A 20,561-nucleotide genomic window follows, 5' to 3' on the forward strand; every position below is an offset into this window, starting at 1 on the left:
GCGGTAAAGCGTACATTGGACAGACTACACAACTAATAACAACCAGGATCCTTCAACATCGATCTAGAATTAAATGTGGAGTCAATGGAGCCCCATTAGTCGAGCATTTTCAGGACTGCGGGCACACAGCTGAAGATATATGGTGGACAGTACTGTTGGCAATACAACCCAAACGGGATGGACTAACAACGACAAAGAAATTACAAAAGATGGAAGCAAGATTTATTGAGAGATTCCATACAGCTAGAACCGGACTAAATGATGATGATGAAATGTGGGCTCTAATTAAGTGAGACTCTATATTCACGTCAAGAAATCCCTTAGATGTGGTTGTATGTATATAACTAGAATGTACTATGCTCAGTAATCTATAGAGCAGTAAAGAAAGTAGGAGATTATTGAAATGAAATATATAGGTTGACTACGTAGGCCTGAAAAACATATATTGTTGATTGTTCATCTTTTATTTTATACCCTCTATAATATGACCCAGAGGAGTAAGGAGATTCGGTCTAAGATTACCTACGGTTAGCGTTCTGAATATGCAAGTACTTGAAAGATGGCCGAATTAACAATAGCAGTAGGCCAGTGTTCCCAAATATAGAGACTTTAATTACGACAGACGAGTCAGGTAGAGGCTAGTTGCATTAGTAATACCATCTCCAGCTAGTTCGGTTTTAAATGTTTAAAAATATATTTTGGATATTACAAATCGACATTTGGGTGTTTGTGAAAAGTGCAGCATCCAACACTTATTTTCAAATGATATAAGTACAGGCTTTTCCTGCTTTAAGATGGCCGCGGCGCCACTGTAGCGGGCCGTTACTTTGATTGACAATGTACTAAGCTACCTGTTTCTAATGGCGATTGACCTTGCTATTTTAAGACGTCAGCACGCTTGTAGCGCGTGACGTCTCTTAGCAACGTTCCCCACACGGAAGACGCGCTCAGAATTAAACTCGCCGACGTGACAAGAATATTCAGTACACGCCGGACTCGTTATAACGGTAACCAACTATATAGATTCGTGGTTAAGTGCTTATTTCACCGGCTTAAGTCGTCAGCCTGTAATAAAGACTTGCATAGCTCTGATTCGAGGTTTTGTTCTCCTACTAGGGAGCCGATACAAGCCGCATTGCGGCAACTTGAAACAGCAACCGCTTGTTGATTTCTTAAGGACATTGGACAGGATGGGTTTCTCCACTCTCCTCCTACAATTAAGGTAAAGATAGGAGCTGTTTGCAATACTAATAAAGTAGGCATTTGGCAAGTCAATTCTGACAACTCTAAAAGGTTTCAAGGAGTGTGTCACAGTTAGACATAAAGTTATCATTTGTTTGCTTGCTAAGGAGGTAATACTTTTAAAATGGAGCTAATATTCTCTTGAAAAAAGCTTGATATAATATAAATTTTCTGTTGGCATGTAACATACACCTTTATTTGTTTATTTGTTTATTTAACGTATATATGAATGTATATCTGAAATAGGTTTTTGTGATTGTTTTTCTAGAACTATGATTGCCCTTCTCCAGTCCTGATGAGGCCATAAATAAGTTGGCCGAAACGCGTTGACTTCCTTGTATTGCAAGTGGATTGGGCTTGCTAAATAATGGACCATATTGTAAAGATTTGAGATGCACGATATCACGCTTGTGTGAAAGAAATACACAACACAGTAATCGTTGAGTACACGAAAAGCCCAGTGCCTTAGCAAATAGCAGTGGATCACATGCGGAGTGACATAATAGTGACCACTTTTCAAATACGTAGGGCACCATCTCAAGATGGTTTCTTTTTTTTATATTGTTAAACATTTTATATGTAATTTATTGTTTGTGTATTGTGAGTAATATTTTGTTTATATTTATTTATGTGATGTGTATTAAGTCTTACATTAGATCACCATAGATCCTTTTTGCTATATTAAATTCTTTTTGGAAATAAATATGAAAAAGAAATAAACCCAGAAGTAACAGAATTAAGGACTGTTCTTATAACTTAGTACTAAATTGGTCCCTACCTGTCATTTTTTGCCTTTTTGTTGTATTTACCCTGGGCAGGTTAGAGTTATAGGGTTTCCCCTAGTTTTGTGTTGGGTCCACCACCTGGAGCCATCTGTTGGAAGATGGAAAACATCGCATTCAGGAATGCGGTACTATCAGCTCCAGGGGCCGGGAAAGCCGGGTACTGGGGTGCCTGGTTCGAAGGTGACACCGACGCCGGTCTCGACGTCTGCAAAGACGGAGAAAACATCTGAGGCTGCGGAACCTTGAACACTGAAGGAGGATGGCCCGATGACATGGGTGAAGTCGGTGAAGCCGGAGATGGTAACGGCGTCGTCGGCTGGGGAGTGACAGTGGGACTGACTTCCCAAGTCTTTCGACGTTGAGTTGATGGAGACCTCGATCGAGACCTCTCCCTACTCGACCCGCGCCGTGATTCTCGACGACGCCGGGAGTCCCGATGACGCCGATGAGACTTCGGTGACGGCGACTTTCGGTGATGTCTCTTCTCCTTCTTTTTCAATTTCGCAAGAAAAAGCTTGGCCGCACGCTCTTTCAGGGCCTTAGGATTCATATGTTGACAAGAATCGCACTTATCAACATCGTGGTCGGAACTAAGACACCACAAGCAGTCCGAATGTGGGTCCGTTACCGACATTTTGCCACCACACTCACGGCAGGGCTTGAATCCTGACTTTCTTTGCGACATTGTAATGTCCCAAAGTAAAAATAGCCAAAAACACACTGTAACTGTCGATACAGCAACAGTAGCTCCCTCGAAGATAACCGTTTCGAATGGCACGGAAAAAAGGGAACTGACGTCGGCACGTCGGCGAGGACCTCTTATTGCCTGTATGACGTCAGACTGCATCGCGTGGGCAATTGTAACGTCCTCGTCGACATGCAGAAGCTAGGAAGAAGATTTCCGTCGAATGCTGGCGCAATGGGAGTATTCATTAGGTGAGGAATCCACAGGTAGTTGTAGCCATCAGAATGTTGGAGTTACCGATGGGACCAGAGAAGCAGCTAGCAGCACTTCCTACAGGACTAAGTATGAGGAATTGCCACTGAGACCACAGAAGCAGCTGCAGCATTTTCTACAGGACTAAGAATGAGGAATTGCCACTGAGACCAGAGAAGCAACTGCAGCATTTTCTACAGGACTAAGAATGAGGAATTGCTGCTGGTGCCAGGAAAGCAGCTGCAGCACTGTCTAGAGGACTTAGAATGAGGCATTACTACTGGTTCCAGAGAAGCAGCTGCAGCATTGTCTAGAGGACTTAGAATGAGGAATTACAGATCGGACCAGAGAAGCAGCAAGCAGACCTGTTTATAGGACTTTAGAAAGAGGAAGACTAAAAGTTGATGAGTGCATGTCTGCAAAACACGTAGACAGAGCCAATTATTTCAAAAACAGCAGTGGAGGGAAAAGTGGCTTGAAAAACATCAATTAAGTATACCTGAGCAGAGGCACAAGAACAAACAAAACCTGAAACCTTTGGTGCCTTTCTAAACACAGTGTTTTCACTGAAGTGAACACATTTCTATGGACAACCAAAAGAACACTAAGGCTGCAATGCCCAGATGGGAGGAGGGGCCGTGACATGCTGTAATGGGAGGAAGAATGAACGCGTGTGAACATAGTGTGATGGCCAACAAAAATGTTCACTTAGTGAAATCGCCTGTGAGGGAACTAAGCACACAAAGGCGGGACATTTAGAAAAATACACCAATGAAAAGGAAGCATTTAAGACAAGCACAACAAAGAACCAATGGCAATAGTGGGTGTGGTTAAAGCCCATAGACTGAATTCAGCATTTCTTGCAGACAGCGCATGCGTCGACCTAAAAAAGGAAATGCTGTTTGTCAATTGGGTGACCTGTTCAAAATGCATTTTAAACATTAAAATCTGTATCTTAAGGTCTCTTGCTACTGCCAGTATATTATGCAGATGAACAAGCTATACAAATACAAAACAATGAGGAAGATTATATACATCAGCCTTGCCCCCCATTTCATGCCGTCCTTCCTAAATTTCTGTGAATGCTTCAAGGGGGCAACTGCTCAACCCTCATCTCCCTTCCACATAAGCTCTCTCTCCAAAACATAGTGAGAATGTTTTCATAAAGACAAGAATGCATAAAACCTTGGATATGGAGAGAAAACATTCCCCACATTATTATTGGCCCAGGCAAATTCCCATTCTAACTCTCCAGTCCTAGACAATTTTAAGGCAAGTGCTTTGCATGGGAGTAATGCCAATTGTGCAGGCAGACTGATCAAATAAGGGAGATAGTGTTGGATGGGTGGCGTAAGGGGATAGGATAAATCCACACATCAGCCCAATCAAGTGCTTTGAAATGGGGCCATCAGATGGGACCAATGAAAGTAGGCAACTTTGCCAGCATCTATTCAGCACATCTGTGTTATATTTTACAAATGTGAAACTTTTATTTATGAATATGTTGGGTGGACCAAAAAGGATAGAGAAAAAGAACTCTGGAGGGAAAGGACCAGGGAAAGAGCAAAACCTGCGACTGCAAAGAAGGGATTGCACACATTTCAGAATTAATAACATACAATGATTTATAACAATAGTGATTAAGATCAAATTTGATCATGCACATAATTCAGGATTCCCTAAACACAATATACAGAAACATCTGTTTTCACCTTTACATTTCTGTATTTTTAATATAAATCTCCATACTATCTTTCCTACATAACAAATCCTCTTTTTCTACTTCTAAAACTGCTTAATAGACATTTTAAACAGGAGTCACATAGGATTTTCTCTGCCACTTTGATTTTTGTAGGATATGTCCTTTGGTCTATCAGTGGTCAGTATCATACTATTTCGTCCTGCCATATGCTTTCTTTACTCAGACCTAGTTTAATACTTAAAAGTATGCAACGACGGGGATCCTGAATTACAACAAGAAAATAGGAATGTAGCACAGAAGAGCTGACTTACAGGCATGGGGATCTTGGACAGCTCCTTGCCGATGCAGTTCTTCATTATGCTCCAAAGGTTAAGGCTATAGTTTGGCTTGTCAGGGATTCGGGTTCTTCTTGTACTCTTTGACCTTGGCATCTTGCACAGAGATTCATGCAACTGGTGAAGAAACGATTGAAATATTACACTGAAAATCGTTGAACAACTGTGGTTGGATAGTTGATCATGAAATTGCATCCCACTCTTAAAATCCCTGGACCCTAGACCCTACTGACCATCATAGAATTGCTTTACTGCCACCTTATGCTAAACTTGTATCAATGAAATATAGACACATTTTTGTAGCTGAATAGCTTTTCCAATAATATTTAATTAGTCTCATTCTATGTCGAATTTATGTATACATTTCCCTCATAACATATACAATTAGGATGTAAAACACAGTCTAGAAATTTGCTTGTTAAGGTATTAACTTCGTCTGGATTCCCTCAATATTAAATTCCTATCAGTCATGCTCCCTGAAGAGTGGATAATCTTGTGAAATGAAAGGGAAATTAAAGTATGTGAGCTTAGTGTAATATGTTGCTCACATCGTGCAAAGTGTGGCAACCGCATGTGTCTGTATATTCAAGTCATGAACTATTGCATACCTATTGACAATTAGTGGCAGGATTCCAAACAGGAAGCTACGCAGACAAATTGTTTCGAGGACGACTAACGTTATAATTTCCGGCTATTGAATAGTTCTGTTGAACAACCTCGGAGACTCATGCTCCCACCTTTGTAGTGCAAATCCAGACACAGATGTGATTTAGTGTCTGGTCTTTTGATATTCCTGTCATTGGTGTCAATTTCTTTCAAGTGCCCTCTTTTCAGCCCTGTCCTTTGTTAAGGGGGCAGTCTGCCATAGCAGGACTGGCTCCGATTTTGACTGACCCACAATACAGGCCAAGAGAGCAACAGTGATAGCACCTGGCTGTCAGCCTTCTTTGATAAATGCTCATAAAAGTTCAAAGACCTACGCTGCCCCCTCTTTCACGATTCCCTGGTTCTACAGTGTCAACTTTATCACACCCACCATCTCCCTGACAAGGAGCTCAGGCCCAACTAACCAGTAACGCTTCCTGAGATCAAGGATACCTTTGATATGCACAGAGGATGCACAGAGGATGCCCTGCTCCTCTTCCTCCACTGTGTGTGTTCCCAACCCATTTCTGAGGAATGTCAGCAATCCACATCTCTTCTCTCGGGGTTACAGTCCTCCACTCCACTAGCTTTTCCAGGCCTTGGGCTTCCACAATGGAACTCACATACCTCCACGATATGCACTATGTACAAGCATACATCCATCCAAGAATGTACAAGTATTACAAACTATCTGCCGCTACACAGAATCACAATGTATGTCAAGGGTATGTCAAGTACAGAGCAACCGAAGTTAGCATATGTTCGCCCATGGGCACCACTCCCTCAACACATGCAAAAAGGTCTTCTCACACTACCAATCACTACTAAACACAAACCATGTATGCTGCCATCACCATGCTCGTGTCACTTAACTCCTGGTAAGGCAGTAGCCCTATACCATTACAAAGGTAGCGTTTGATGCACCCCTCACGGTTTAACAAGACCACATTACCTTCAGACTGGCATCGATAATTGCCACATGCATGATCTGTGATTGCCTATGACCAAAGACTGGTGTCAGGCATCCAGACATTCATGCAGCTGGGATACTCGGAGCAGAAGTAAATGCCCATCATCATGCAGGGTACTTTTCCATCCGACATCTAGTTTTTGGAAATCTAGTATTTTCTCCTCCTATACAGAATTATTAAATAATTCTTGGTGAACTTTAATGATTAAACAGACCACCACAACACCTACTTGTCTAAAGTACTGATGGCAGAGTATGTCAATATTAAACCAAATGATGGATGTGCTTTACTTAAAGGCAACTGAGAAGGGTGAAAAACAGTGAAAATAGGAAGTAAATACAAATGTTTCAGAGAACCAATAGTCTGCTGTCCTTTGAGACTCTCCATGAATCCAGGTTTGAGGATACCATGCATATAATTAACAGGAAGGCTCTGACTGAAGAGTAAAAGGTGTGGGACAAAGTGCTAACATTATTAAAATATAGAAAATTAAGTATGCAACTTCCTGATCACAGCCCTTCGTGGACATGACAAGGAGCGTCATACATAGAGAGTTGTTTTGGCAACCAATGGACCAATCCTAGGTCCTTATACTCCAAAAATCAAAGCACTCTCCAAGACTTTGGGTCTTACAAATAACTTTAAAACATGAGTGAAAAGTTTTATCACAATTAATTTCCAGCTGTATAGAATACTAGATTGCAATGTTAGTCAATGAAAAGCAGTGTCCCTTTGATAACGGACAATGGTGGGGGAGCATTTTTCAGGTTTAGCTAAGAATAGGTTCTGTTGGGTGGCGTGTAATGACAACACATTTACTTCATTTAGATGGATTGCAGGTAGCAGAATAAAACATTTAAACGAATTAAAACGTACAAAGATTTGTACAATATAGCAATTGTTTTTTTGTTTCGGTTAATAAATACTATAGACAATTAATTCCAAAATGTGCTTTAAATAACAAATATCATAATAAACTAAACGTGTCTCATACACATCACAAATAAATAGATTTGGTCTTTCTATTTAAATATAGCTAAATAAATGTATTAGCTATAGAGTGAGTTGGACTTATGAACTTTATTACAGGGCTGGGGAATAAAAGTCTTCTAAAAAAACAAAAAGCACTGAGGATACATACAAACACTCCCTTCGAGTAAGAGCTGTAATACCTCAACACGTTCTTAGACATTAATATATTTTTTAATATTGAGGCTCACGGATCGTACCAGATTGGTGGCCATCTTAGAATGTGCTTTATTTATTTTTAAATATTAACATACATTTCTCAATTACATGTTGATTATTTCAACACTGAATAATTACAACCCACGTACATAGATAACCCATCACGGAATTCTTGTTTTGTGGATTCACAATACATGATGTATTTAATATAGTGCAAAGTCTAAATGATATGACCATTCATATCATTTGTCTCAGGAATCCTGTATCACTCCTAGCACCATCTGTATGTCAGCTGATGGTCATTCTATTCTGGAGCGACTTCAGAATGGTTGTAAGAGTTCAGCCCCTGATCTCTCTGACAAACGTTTCAAACTTTTTTGGAGCAACCCCTTCTCTCATATACCAATTTGTCAGCAAATAGTACCCAATCCATATTTTCCAGATCTTCACCGTTGGTGCCCAGCTCTGAACAATGTCTCATCTAGCAACCATTAATGCTAAATTACAGAATATCTTTTGGAATTCTGGTATTATGATATCTCTCCTTGTGCGTAGGACTGCCATGCATGACAGTAGTGGGAAAGTGCCCCCCAGTGTTATATTGATCTGGTTCTCAGTCATATGAGATGTCATCAGTGATGTCACAAACCATGTCATGAGTGATGTAATATGTGAGGTGAGAAGCAGTGCATTATGGGAGCACAAGTTTGAGTTAGCTCTGGTTACTACAACTGCTGAATTTCTATGGTTTTGTATGAGCAAATTCAGAACCTAACTATAATGTCCATGTTACCTTTGTTTTTTTCAGTGAATTTCTAAGGTTTTTTTTAAATTCTATTTCCTAACTATAACGTCCCTGTAACCTTTGGTTTTTTTCAGTCAATTTCTAAGGTTTTTCAAATTCTATTTGCTAACTATACCGTCAATGTAACCTTTAGTTTTCTCTATTTTCTTTATTCTATTTCCTAACTTAAATGTCTCTTTAACCTTTTGTATTTTCATTAACCCGTTCTGTGCCGAGGACGTAGTGGTTACGTCCTTCGGCACAGTGCTGCTGTGCCGAGGACGTAACCACTACGTCCTCGGCACACAGCCCAGAGGGAGCGCTCTCGCTCCCTCTGTGTGCTTCCCCCCAGCCCCCCAAAGGCAGGGATGGAAGGGAAAGCCCTTCCCCTTCCACCCCCGACCCCCCCATAATGACGTCAGCGCGCGATCGCGTGCTGACTTCATTATCGGGTGCCCGTCGCACAGGAAGCCATTTGCTTCCTGTGCGGCGAGAGAGGAAGAGGTGAGTTTCTCTTCCCGGTGGGTGGGGGGGTTTGCAGAAAGAGGCACCAGGAGAAAGGAAAGGGTTTTCCTTTCCCCCGGTGTCTCTTTGAGCATTCCTGCTGCCCGATCGCATTGCGATCGGGCAGCAGGAATGCCCACTAGACGCCAGGCATTTTTTTTTTTTATAAATGGGATTTTACTGTCGGGGAGCGGCCCCTTGGGCAAGGGTCGCTCCCCTTTTGGGGGCAACTAATTACGGCCATTTCTGCCCCCCTTGAGGGCAGATTGGCCTACTATTTTAGGCTGATCTACCCCCATGGGGGGCAGAAACCACTGGAACGCCAGGGATGTTGTTTTTTTTGCATATTTATGTGGGGTGGTGCCCCCTTGGGCAAGGGGCACCCCCCCCCAAGGGGGCATAGAACTGGTGGCCTTTTCTGCCCATTTCTTTTAGGTCCATCTGCCCCCAAGGGGGCAGAAGCCACTTAGGCACCAGGGATTGTGTGTAGTGTATGGGGGGGGGCGGCCCCTTGGGCAAGGGTTGCTCCCCTTTGGGGGGCATGTCTTTTAGGGCCATTTCTGCCCCCCTTGGGAGCAGATCAACCTATTATTTTTAGGCTGATCTGCCCCAAGGGGGGCAGAAACGACTAGAACGCCAGGGACTTTTTTAAAATTTGTTTATTTTTATGGGGGGGGGCGTGTCCCCTTGGGCACGGGGCGCTCCCCCAATGGGGGCATTGAACTGTTGGCCATTTCTGCCCCCCTTGGGGGCAGATGGGCCTATTTTCTTAGGCCCATCTGCCCCCAAGGGGGGCAGAAGCCACTTAGACACCAGGGATAGTGTGTGTGTGTGTTAGTGGATGGAGGGGGGGCCCTTGGGCAAGGGTCGGCCCCCCCTTTGGGGGCACATGTACCGAGGCCATTTCTGCACCCCTTGGAGACAGATCGGCCTATTATTTTTAGGTTGATCTGCCCCCAAGGGGGGCAGAAACCACTAGAACGCCAGGGATTTTTTTTTATTAGTTTATTTTTGTGGGGGGTGTCCCCTTGGGTACGGGGCGCCCCCCCCAGGGGGGCATTGACCTGTTGGCCATTTCTACCCCCCTGGGGGGCAGATGGGCCTAATGTTTTAGGCCCATCTGCCCCCAAGCGGGGCAGAAGCCACTTAGACACCAGGGATAGTGTGTGTGTGTGTTAGTGGATGGGAGGGGGGCCCTTGGGCAACAGTTGCCCCCCTTTGGAGGCACATGTACCAAGGCCATTTCTGCACCCCTTGGGGACAGATCGGCCTATTATTTTTAGGCCCATCTGCCCCAAGGGGGGCAGAAGCCACTTAGGCACCAGGGATAGTGTTGTGTGTGTTTTTTTGTTTTTTTTGTTTGGGGGCTGTCCCCTTGGGCAAGGGTCGCTCCCCATGGGGACACACTCTAAAGGTATTTTCTGCCCTCCTTGGGGCAGATAGGCCTATTTTTTTAGTAAGCCCATCTGCCCTCTGGCAGAATCCACTTAGGCACCAATTTCTAAATGTTTGATGGTGGGGTGTTTGTCAACTGATGAAGTATTTGCATTTGTGATAAAAAAAAAATTCCTCCTTTTTGTTCTAGTTCAAAGCTTTTGCTTTATTTGCTGTGGCTTCTTGCGGTTTTGGCTGTGGTTGACCTGCAGTTTGCACAGTTGCATGTTTTAGGTAAGTAAAAACAATTTACTCCAAAGGAGTATTGTTGCCATGCATGAATGACATGTTTGTAGGGGGTGTACTAAATGCAGGATTGTGCGTGAAATTGTCCTTAGATTTGTGCACAATGATATTTGTTTTGTCTTATTTTCTAATTTGCCTTTCTTTCTTTCTTTTTAGTGGGATATCATTGGTGATTGCTGTGTCTGTGCAAAGTAGTTGCTGGTGAATCAAGCTTTTTCAGGCAAGTGAGCGGTATAGCTTTTGAGTTTATAACTCTTACTAACAAAGTTACACTTTGTTACTTGTCTTACACAGTGCTGGTTGTTGGTGGTGAATTTGTCCAGTTAATTTTAGTAGGAAAGATCATGGCTAGCCGCAGGATGACCGCTCAGCAGGTGGTTGGTATGCTTTTTGAGTCATTGTCTGATCATGATTATGAGACGGACTCTGCATCTGAGGCAGAGGAGGAAGTGAGAGATTCTGGCAGTGATGTTTCTGTTGGAGGGGAATCTTCTGATGATGAAGCCACACTCAGTGCAGATGAAGGGCCTGTTTAGGGGAGGACACTGATGTGCCATTAGTGCAGCAACCTGGGGCTGAAAGGTTTCCCTTTATAAGACCTGATCTCTGGGTTGCCCCAAACATGGAGCAGCAAGAGTTGCCTGCCTTTACTGGTCTCCTGGGGTGTAGCGCCAATACAGATAACTTTTTGCCTATCAATTTCTTTGAGTTATTCATGGATGAAGTGTTTTTGGAAGAGATTGTTGAGCAGACTAATTTGTATGCGGAGCAGCATTTGAGGGACAATGCTGCTAGACTTAGGCCACACTCTAGAGCTGCCCACAAATTCCCACAAATTTGGAGGAGATAAAAAAGTTTTTGGGTTTGACTTTTTTGATGGGGTTGATAAGGAAGCCGTCACTGGCTTCTTATTGGTCTACTAGTCCCTTGATGGCAACAGCTATATTTCCTGCGACCATGAGTCGTAATCGGTATTTGCTTCTTCTTAGGATGCTGCATTTTGTTGACAATGCATTAGCCTTACCACGAGATCACCCAGATTCTGACCGTCTTTTTAAGATTAGGCCTGTCCTTGATCATTTTGTAGATCGGTTTTCGGAGGTCTATGTTCCAGGCAAAGAGATAAGTGTGGACGAGTCTTTGGTCTTCTTCAAGGGTCGTTTGGTTTTTAGGCAGTACATTCCTAGCAAAAGGGCACGATATGGAATTCAATTGTATATGCTGTCTGAAAGTAGTACAGGATATGTGTATAGTTTCCGTGTCTACACTGGTAGGGATTCCAATATTGACCCCCTGGTTGTCCTCCCACTTTTGGAGTTACTGAGAAAATTGTGTGGGATCTTGGTAGACGACTGTTCAACAAAGGTCACCATTTGTATGTAGATAACTTCTACACTGGAGTGCAGATGTTCAAGGAATTGTTTAAAGTGGACACTGTTGCTTGTGGCACAATTCGTTGTAACCGGAAAGGCTATCCAAGGGAGCTTGTTTGTAAAAAACTTGGGAGGGGACAGTGCTGTACCTTGCGGAATGATGAGCTGCTAGCTTTGACATTTTCAGACAAGAGGGATGTCTACATGCTAAGTACCATCCATGATGAGAGTACTTCCCCAGTGACTGTTTGGGGCCAAGTTGCTGAAGTGCGCAAACCTGTGTGCATTTTAGATTATAATAATAAGCACATGGGAGGTGTAGATAAAGTTGATCAGAGGTTGGAACCTTATACTGCTATTCTTAAGTCTTACGTTTGGTATAAGAAGTTAGCAATTCACCTCTTCCACTTAGCAACCTTTAATGCTTTTATTGTGTTTAGGGATAGGTCTCCAGACTCAAAGATGACATTTGTGAAATTTCAGGAGTCAGTGACAGGGAGCCTTATTGTGGTGGAACAGGCCAGAGTTCCTAGAGAAGCAGTGGTGGAGGATGTGGCTAGATTGAAAGATCGCCACTTTGCTGAGCACATTCCTCCCACACCCAAAAAAGACTTTCCAGCTAAGAAATGTAGTGTGTGTTTTCGAAGAGGTATCCGGAGGGAGACTCGAATGTACTGCCCAGATTGTCCTTCAAAGCCTGGGCTGTGTGTGGGTGGTTGTTTTAAGAATTACCCCACCCAGAAGAATTTCTGGGAACAACCATGAGTGTAAACTCATGTCTGTTTTGTATTTTAATGTGTTCAGTTTCATGGTTAGCATTTCTGTCATGTACTTAGTTAGAGCTTTTGTGTTTGTAGTTTTGTAATTCTTTCTACTTAGTTAGGGGTTCCTCTGTTTAAAAAAAAAAAAATTATGCCATTGTGTGTTGGGTGGGGCTTGGCTGAGAGTGTACATATTGATTGCTGTTGGCTACTGCAACACACTGCCAGCCAAACACCAGTCCACACACTCCCATCAGCTGGTATGATTGTTGTATCAGGCATGTGGGCGTATGTAAGTGATGGGCCCTTGAGTGGCGCTGTCTGTCTGTCGATGTGAGTGTTGTAATGTGCTGGGCCCGTGGCTGGCGGTGTGAATGGTCTTGTGCGTGTCATGTATGAAAGGTGTGTGAATGGACTGTAAGGCGGTTGGTGCCTTGTCGCGGCTTTACAGCTCACGAGCTGTGAGTCATTGGTTCAGTTTTTTGCCTTTCAGTTATTAACAGTGCATTTCATTTTTGTGAAATCTCTTGTTAATAAAATTTAATCCACTGAACCATCACTCACCCTCGTGCCAAATCCAACCAGTATGTGTGGTAAAAATGACAAAACCTGCTCCGCTGTAATCAGGCGTCGCAGTACACCTGTGACACGCTAGGTACCTCGGGTGGGACCCCGATGATGAAGCATGCCACCAACTTGGTTGGTGGGTGAGGGGTCTTTTTCACATAACCTAAGTGCGTTTCTTTTCACACTTTTAGTGTTTGGCACATCACGGACGTATGTGGACACATCAAAATGATATATTACAAAACTACCTGTGTTTGGGGGAGAGGGGGAACCTATGTTCTTGGTCCTGGGTGCGGCCTTCATCTACGGAAACCTACCAAACCCAGACATTTTTTAAAACTAGACACCCCAAGGAGTCCAGAGAGGTGTGGCTTGAGTGGATCCCCCAACATTTTCTTACCCAGACTCCTCTGTAAACCTCAATTTGCTTAAAAAAGCATATTTTCCTGACTTTTCTTAGTAGGATCACCGCTCCAGCACACAATTCCTGCTCCCAGTGTTCCCCTCAGTCTCCCAAGTAAAATGACACCTCACTTATGTGGGTCCCCAAAGCAGAGTCAGTCTAAAGATGTATAAAAGAATATGTCCTTATAAACTCGCTGTGCTATCCCCTCTATCTCTACAAGTTTTGGGCCTTATTCTGTTGCAGGCACCTGGCCCACCCACACAAGTGAGGTATCATTTTTATCGGGAGACTTAGGGGAACGCTGGGTGGAAGGAAATTTGTGGCTCCTCTCTGATTCCAGGACTTTCTGTCACCAAAACTTGAGGAAAATTTGTTTTTTAGCCAAAGTTTGAGGTTTGCAAAGGATTCTGGGTAACAGAACCTGTTCAGAGCCCCACAAGTCACCCCATCTTGGATTCCCCTAGGTCTCTAGTTTTCACAAATGCACAGGTTTGGTAGGTTTCCCTACGTGCCGGCTGAGCTAGAGGCCAAAATCTACAGGTAGGCACTTTGCAAAAAACACCTCTGTTTTCTTTAAAAAAATGTGATGTGTCCACGTTGCGTTTTGGGGCGTCTCCTGTCGCGGGCGCTAGGCCTACCCACACAAGTGAGGTATTATTTTTATCGGGAGACTTGGGGGAACATAGATTAGCAAAACAAGTGTTATTGCCCCTTGTCTTTCTCTACATTTTTTCCTTCCAAATATAAGAGAGTGTGTAAAAAAGACATCTATTTGAGAAATGCCCTGTAATTTACATGCTAGTATGGTCACCCCGGAATTCAGAGATGTGCAAATTACCACTGCTCCTCAACACCCTATCTTGTGCCCTTTTTGGAAATACAAAGGTTTTCTTGATAGCTATTTTTCACTCTATATATTTCAGCAAATGAATTGCTGTATACCCGGTATAGAATGAAAACGCACTGCAGGGTGCAGCTCATTTATTGGCTCTGGGTACCTAGGGTTCTTGATGAACCTACAAGCCCTATATATCCCCGCAACCAGAGGAGTCCAGCAGACGTAACAGTATATTGCTCTTGAACATCTGACATTGCAGGAAAAAGTTACAGAGTAAAACGTAGAGAAAAATTTATGTTTTTTTCACCTCAATTTCAATATTTTTCTGTTTCAGTTGTTATTTTCTGTAGGAAACCCTTGTAGGATCTACACAAATTACCCCTTGCTGAATTCAGAATTTTGTCTACTTTTCAGAAATGTTGCGGTTTCTGGGATCCAGCGTTGGTTTCATGCCCATTTCTGTCACTGACTGGAAGGAGGCTGAAAGCACAAAAAATCGTAAAAATGGGGTATGTCCCAGTAAAATGTCAAAATTGTGTTAAAAAATTGGGCTTTCTGATTCAAGTCTGCCTGTTCCTGAAAGCTGGGAAGCTGATGATTTTAGCACCGCAAACCCTTTGTTGATGCCCTTTTCAGGGGAAAAACCACAAGCCTTCTTCTGCAGCCCCTTTTTCCAATTTGTTTGAAAAAAACGAAATTTTCACTGTATTTTGGCTAATTCCTTGGCCTCCTTCTGGGGAACCCACAAAGTCTGGGTACCTCTAGAATCCCTAGGATGTTGGAAAAAAAGGACGCAAATTTGGCGTGGGTAGCTTATGTGAACAAAAAGTTATGAGGGCCTAAGGGCGAACTGCCCCAAATAGCCAAAAAAAGGCTCGGCACAGAAGGGGGAAAAGGCCTGGCAGCGAAGGGGTTAAACTTCTAAGGTTTAAGTGTATTTTAGAACTATAACTTGAGTGTAATGTTTGGGTTTATTGGGTATTTATATTATTTTTCCCACGCATACTTAGATATTACCCCCAGATTTCTGGGGAAAAAGTGTTAGGAATCCTTTCATTAGGCTCTCTCTCACAATGAAAGACACCAACACTGTACAGTGTTGCAAATAGAATTAAAGAAGCCCGATCCTTTTTAAAATAGTGGTGCTGATAGTGTGAGAATGAGTGTGAGACTGTCTGTGTAGGTGTGAGAGTGCTTGTAACATTGTTGGCCCTCATTACGAGTTTGGCAGCCTTTTCGGAAGACCGCCGTAGTGGTGGCCGCCAAAAGACCACCACTGTTGGCGGTATCCTGACCTTCGTATTACAAGTCACATACTGAAGACTGCCCAAAAACAGCCACAAATCTGACATCGCCAAGCCGGCCGAGGGCGGGAGATAGGTGGTCCCACCACCAGCACAGCCACACCGACAACATTCCGCCCTCCAAATAATGACCCACAAATCAAAACAGTGGTCCTTCCACGGGGGTAAACAATTGGCAGTGCAACCAGCTGCGCTCACAAATACACCTCCAAAAGAACCCAAAGCCGCATTGGACAGTACGAATACCCCACGCCTGAGACACATAAACACATCAGATACACCCACACACACCACTATAAAATACTCCCCCACACATCCCACAATCCATTGCAAAAGGAACGATTCACACAGTTCCGGAGATACAGCTATAGCCAATAGATAGCACAAATCCACTGCCACACTCACACGTCACATACAGCACAACTGCACACAAACACCACAAACCACCACACACACCCCATCAAGCACCAAACACCCTCCCCCACAATCCACTTCACTACCCCCATGTCCCCTCAAAAGCACCCACAATTCACAGATGAAAAGTTGAGGGTCATGGTCAATGAAATTGTCAGGGTAGAGCCACATGTGTTCGGAGCACAGGTCCAGCAAACATCCATAGCCAGGAAAATTGAGTTATGGTGGAGGATCGTCGACAGGGTCAAGGCAGTGGGCAACCATCCACACACACAAGGGAGGACATCTGAAAGAGGTGGAACGACCTGCGGGTAAGGTGAATTCCATGGCATCATGACACCACATTGCCATCATCAAGACTGGCGGTGGGCTCCCACCTTCTCCCATCATGGGAGGAGAAGGTCTTGGGCATCCTGAGGGCCCTGACTGGAATAATTGGGAGGACTGGATTCCGGTAAGTCACTAACACTCCCCGGTCACCAATGACTCCTGTAAAGCATGCGTACCCACCACCCTATCACTCCCTAATTCAACCCACCTCACACTTCCTGCCCCCACCCAATCACCCAATGCCCCTCCCCTGCATGCCACTCCACCCCACTGCCACCATCCCCACACAGTCCACCCCTATTGCACGGATAGCACTCACAATGGCAAGCACTACAATTCCACAATGCATGACTCCCCACACATGAAAAGCTGCCAGTCTCACTTCACAGTGGAACATGCACTCAAAACCATCGCACTAGCTACAAAAACTGGATGCTTCAACTGCGTACCACTACATAGCAATTACAGCTGTGCTATCCACAGTCCACAACCCTCCATGGAACATGGAACCAATTCCACAATCCATCACCCACTAACAATGTCTGCAATGTCGTCTACGAGGCAGCAAGTGACTGCACATGTTGTGTCATAGTTATCAGTACACTCATTTGACTATCCATGAATGTCACATGTGTAAACCTTGCTATGATGTGAGAACATGGTTAATCAATGCACGTCACTAAAGATAATACATGATGCACTTATCATTCACCTACAATATGCTAGCTACATATAAAGTGGCAGCCGTCTGTAATGCAAGCACAGGACAGATGGAAGTGACCAAATTCTGCCTGCGTTAGTCGTCATGGTGGTAAGCGGTCGCAACCAATGTGTAACTCATCACTGAATAACATTGTTGCCTATGGGAGACTGGGGCCAATGATCACCACATTAGTGAGTAGTATTATAAGATAGCATTGCTAGGAGGAACAATATTATCATCAGTCTTATTGGCAAAAAAATATTGTGAATGCAACTGATTAGATGTTTTAGTTACTACAACTTGCAATAAGGTATAAACATAATAAGAAAAAGAATAAGGTTAAGTAAAATAGTAATAGAAGGAATGTTATATACATGGTTAATAGGCACTTAGCCAAGGAAATAATTTATAGTTATTTAAGTACCATTAATTTATTTTAAATTGAATATATCTTAATTATTAGTAATATTTACAGTTTTTTGGTACACTTTATGACTTTCGTTTTATATTTTGAGAGTTAAAATGTGGACATTGAGAAAGAACATATTCAGTGAGCCTGACTGATTGCATAATATCATGAACTACACAGTGCAATGGTAAAATCAGAATAGAAAATGAACTATTATAGTGGACTTGTGAAGCTTACAAAATGAAGCACCCATAATACTTCCATCGTATGTTTATTTGTTTTAAAAAAAAGTTAATAATCATTCTTTTTAGTTTTTTAAATTTGTTATGAATTTTTTGTACTACGATACCCAGAATGCTTCATTACAGGCAGGATGGATCTTTAGTATTTAAGAGAAAGAGTGAAGGGACTCACTAACGATGGCAAAATGTGCTAATTTGTTTTTTTTCATTTCGGCCCCCGGGAGGGTTTTATTGTGTTTTTCTTTTAAACTTCAGGACAGGGGACTAAGTACCCGAGTCCTGTAATGGCTGTCATAAACATTTTTCTCATGTTGCTGGTAGACAATCAGAGCACTCGCTCCCATGGGAGTTTGACTCGCACAGCAGCAAGATGCCACAAGAGAAAAAAGCTTCCTGGGCCAACCAGAACAATTTCACAGATACTACTGAACAGATTTACAGCAAATCACAAAAAGCACAATCTGCAGACCAAGATCTCGCTTCTGCCATATTGGGTGTAATTCTGTTCAGCAGTTTTTACTGTAGCCCTGCCTAAAGAAGCCTATGGAAAAGGCATGGGGATATTTGCTTTTGGGACTCCCCTTTTTTCTCAGCCCCCGCTCAATGGATCACCCTGAAACTTCCCAGGAAGGAGCTGCAGTGCATTTGTTTTTGTTTTACAACGTTTGGTGAAGATTCATCAAACAACACCTAAGTTATTAGCAAACAAAAAATGACACGTTTATGAAACACAATCCTAATCAGAGATTTTACAATGGGTGAATGATTAGAAATCTCTCTCACCAGGAACTCTGTTGCCTCATATCCCCAACTTTGTGTTATGGGGATCAGTAGATAGTCTAATCTGAATAGGAGCTCTGTTTTTTTCAAGAACATGAATACTGATGTTCACTCATGTGCGCCTCGGTGCAGAGATCTACGAATCTTAGTGCACTAGCTTAGGTCCATAAATGAGTCTCATCCTTGCTTTGTTTTTTATTGCTTGTTAGCCTATCCATAGCAGCCTGCATTGTTACATTAAAGTCTTCCCAAGTGAGAAACAAATTAAAGAGTGTTGACAAAGTAAGCTTCCTCAACTGCTCCAATGTAACTGATTCAGAACTTGGTGGCATGTGCACAGCTATAATCATACATTTCTTCCCATTCCATTACCCCCCTACAGCCTCATGGCAGCCCATCGGATCAGTGTGTGGTAGGAATACCTGGGGATTGATTTACAGGCCAGAATTGCAACTCCGGGATCCTGTGGTGAAACCGGAGTGCATTAGCAGTTTGTATGTAGCTTTTCCAATTAATGTTCATCTGTTCCCCACCAAATGTGTCTTCTGGAGGAACATTAGGTCTGGATTGTGTCTGTCCAGGTATTATGTCACTACCCCCTTTTCAACTTTATTCCCCTATCCATTTACTTTCCATGTTAAGATCTTACACGATTCTAGTGTTACGGCCATTGGTTCTCAAACATATTATAATCTGCATCAGTATGTGTAATCTCTGGTGTATTGTAAACTCATGTGTTCCCTTCCCATCTCTGTGGATGTAAGCATTTATTAAAAAAACAACTTTCTCACCTCCCTACTACCTCTCACTGTGAGTTTAACGACAATTCCCTCCCCAAATACTAGACACATTTACTGTCTTCCCATATTTCTTTAACCCAAAACCAACTTATTTTCAAAAGCAATGCCGAGTAACACTACTTAGTTCTCTTGAGGATATTCCTGTGTATGGAAAACTTTGAGCTAGGCATTTCCATACTTCACAGCTTGACTTTAATCTTTCTTTCAGTCCATATGAGGTGGTCTTTCCACTGAGAGTTGTAGTTCCCTGGGGTAACCATAGTTGGGCCTTTTGCATTATTGTATCTTGTTACAACAATATCTTCCATTGTTCCTTAAGCCCTTACATATCAAATGTTCAGTCATACAGGTGCATCTGAGTATATTCCTGTGGCAGTTTTGATGACGTCTGGTCATTGTTCAGGTTCTGTGTGTTTTTATTTCCTCATTTGGTGATGTCTTCATTCCCTGAAGAATAATTTTCACTTGTTTTTCCCCAATCTCCAGATAAGGCCAGATTTGTGTTACCATTCCCACACATCTTCCAGGGTCATAAAGAACCAGGCCTTAACTTACAGAGGGCCACATAGCTTGGCTGAAAGGAACATCTTATAACTGATACTTCTTTTATGTAGCTCTTGTTTTGAAAAGTTGAATGCTTGTTGTTTAGCTTGCATTGCTTGAGTATACTCTAGGACAGGGGGCTCCAAACATTTCTGCAGTGAAGGCTACTTCTGATCAGTGCTAATCATTGTGAGCTACTGAAAGCTAAACAACTCGTGCATTGTTACTAGACAACCACATGCCCAGCTTCATTGACTTTAAGGCTAATGTCCAAAGCGACAGACACTACGGTTTGAAAAACATACTTTGACTAGGGGC

At 42.9% G+C, this 20,561-nt stretch overlaps 1 protein-coding gene across 4 annotated transcripts in view; it reads right to left on the reverse strand.

The window, feature by feature from the left end:
- OSBP2 (oxysterol binding protein 2) overlaps positions 1-20,561 on the reverse strand; it is a 1,025,274-nt gene that overhangs the window by 235,545 nt on the left and 769,168 nt on the right. For all 4 annotated transcript variants that reach the window (XM_069214447.1, XM_069214445.1, XM_069214446.1 and 1 more), the window contains one exon: positions 4,978-5,118. In XM_069214447.1, the coding sequence (XP_069070548.1) occupies positions 4,978-5,118 (141 nt within the window). The remainder of the gene's footprint in view (positions 1-4,977; positions 5,119-20,561) is intronic.

Source organism: Pleurodeles waltl, chromosome 11 (genome assembly GCF_031143425.1).
Source record: "Pleurodeles waltl isolate 20211129_DDA chromosome 11, aPleWal1.hap1.20221129, whole genome shotgun sequence".
In the NCBI taxonomy this organism is placed as follows: Eukaryota; Metazoa; Chordata; class Amphibia; order Caudata; family Salamandridae; genus Pleurodeles; species Pleurodeles waltl.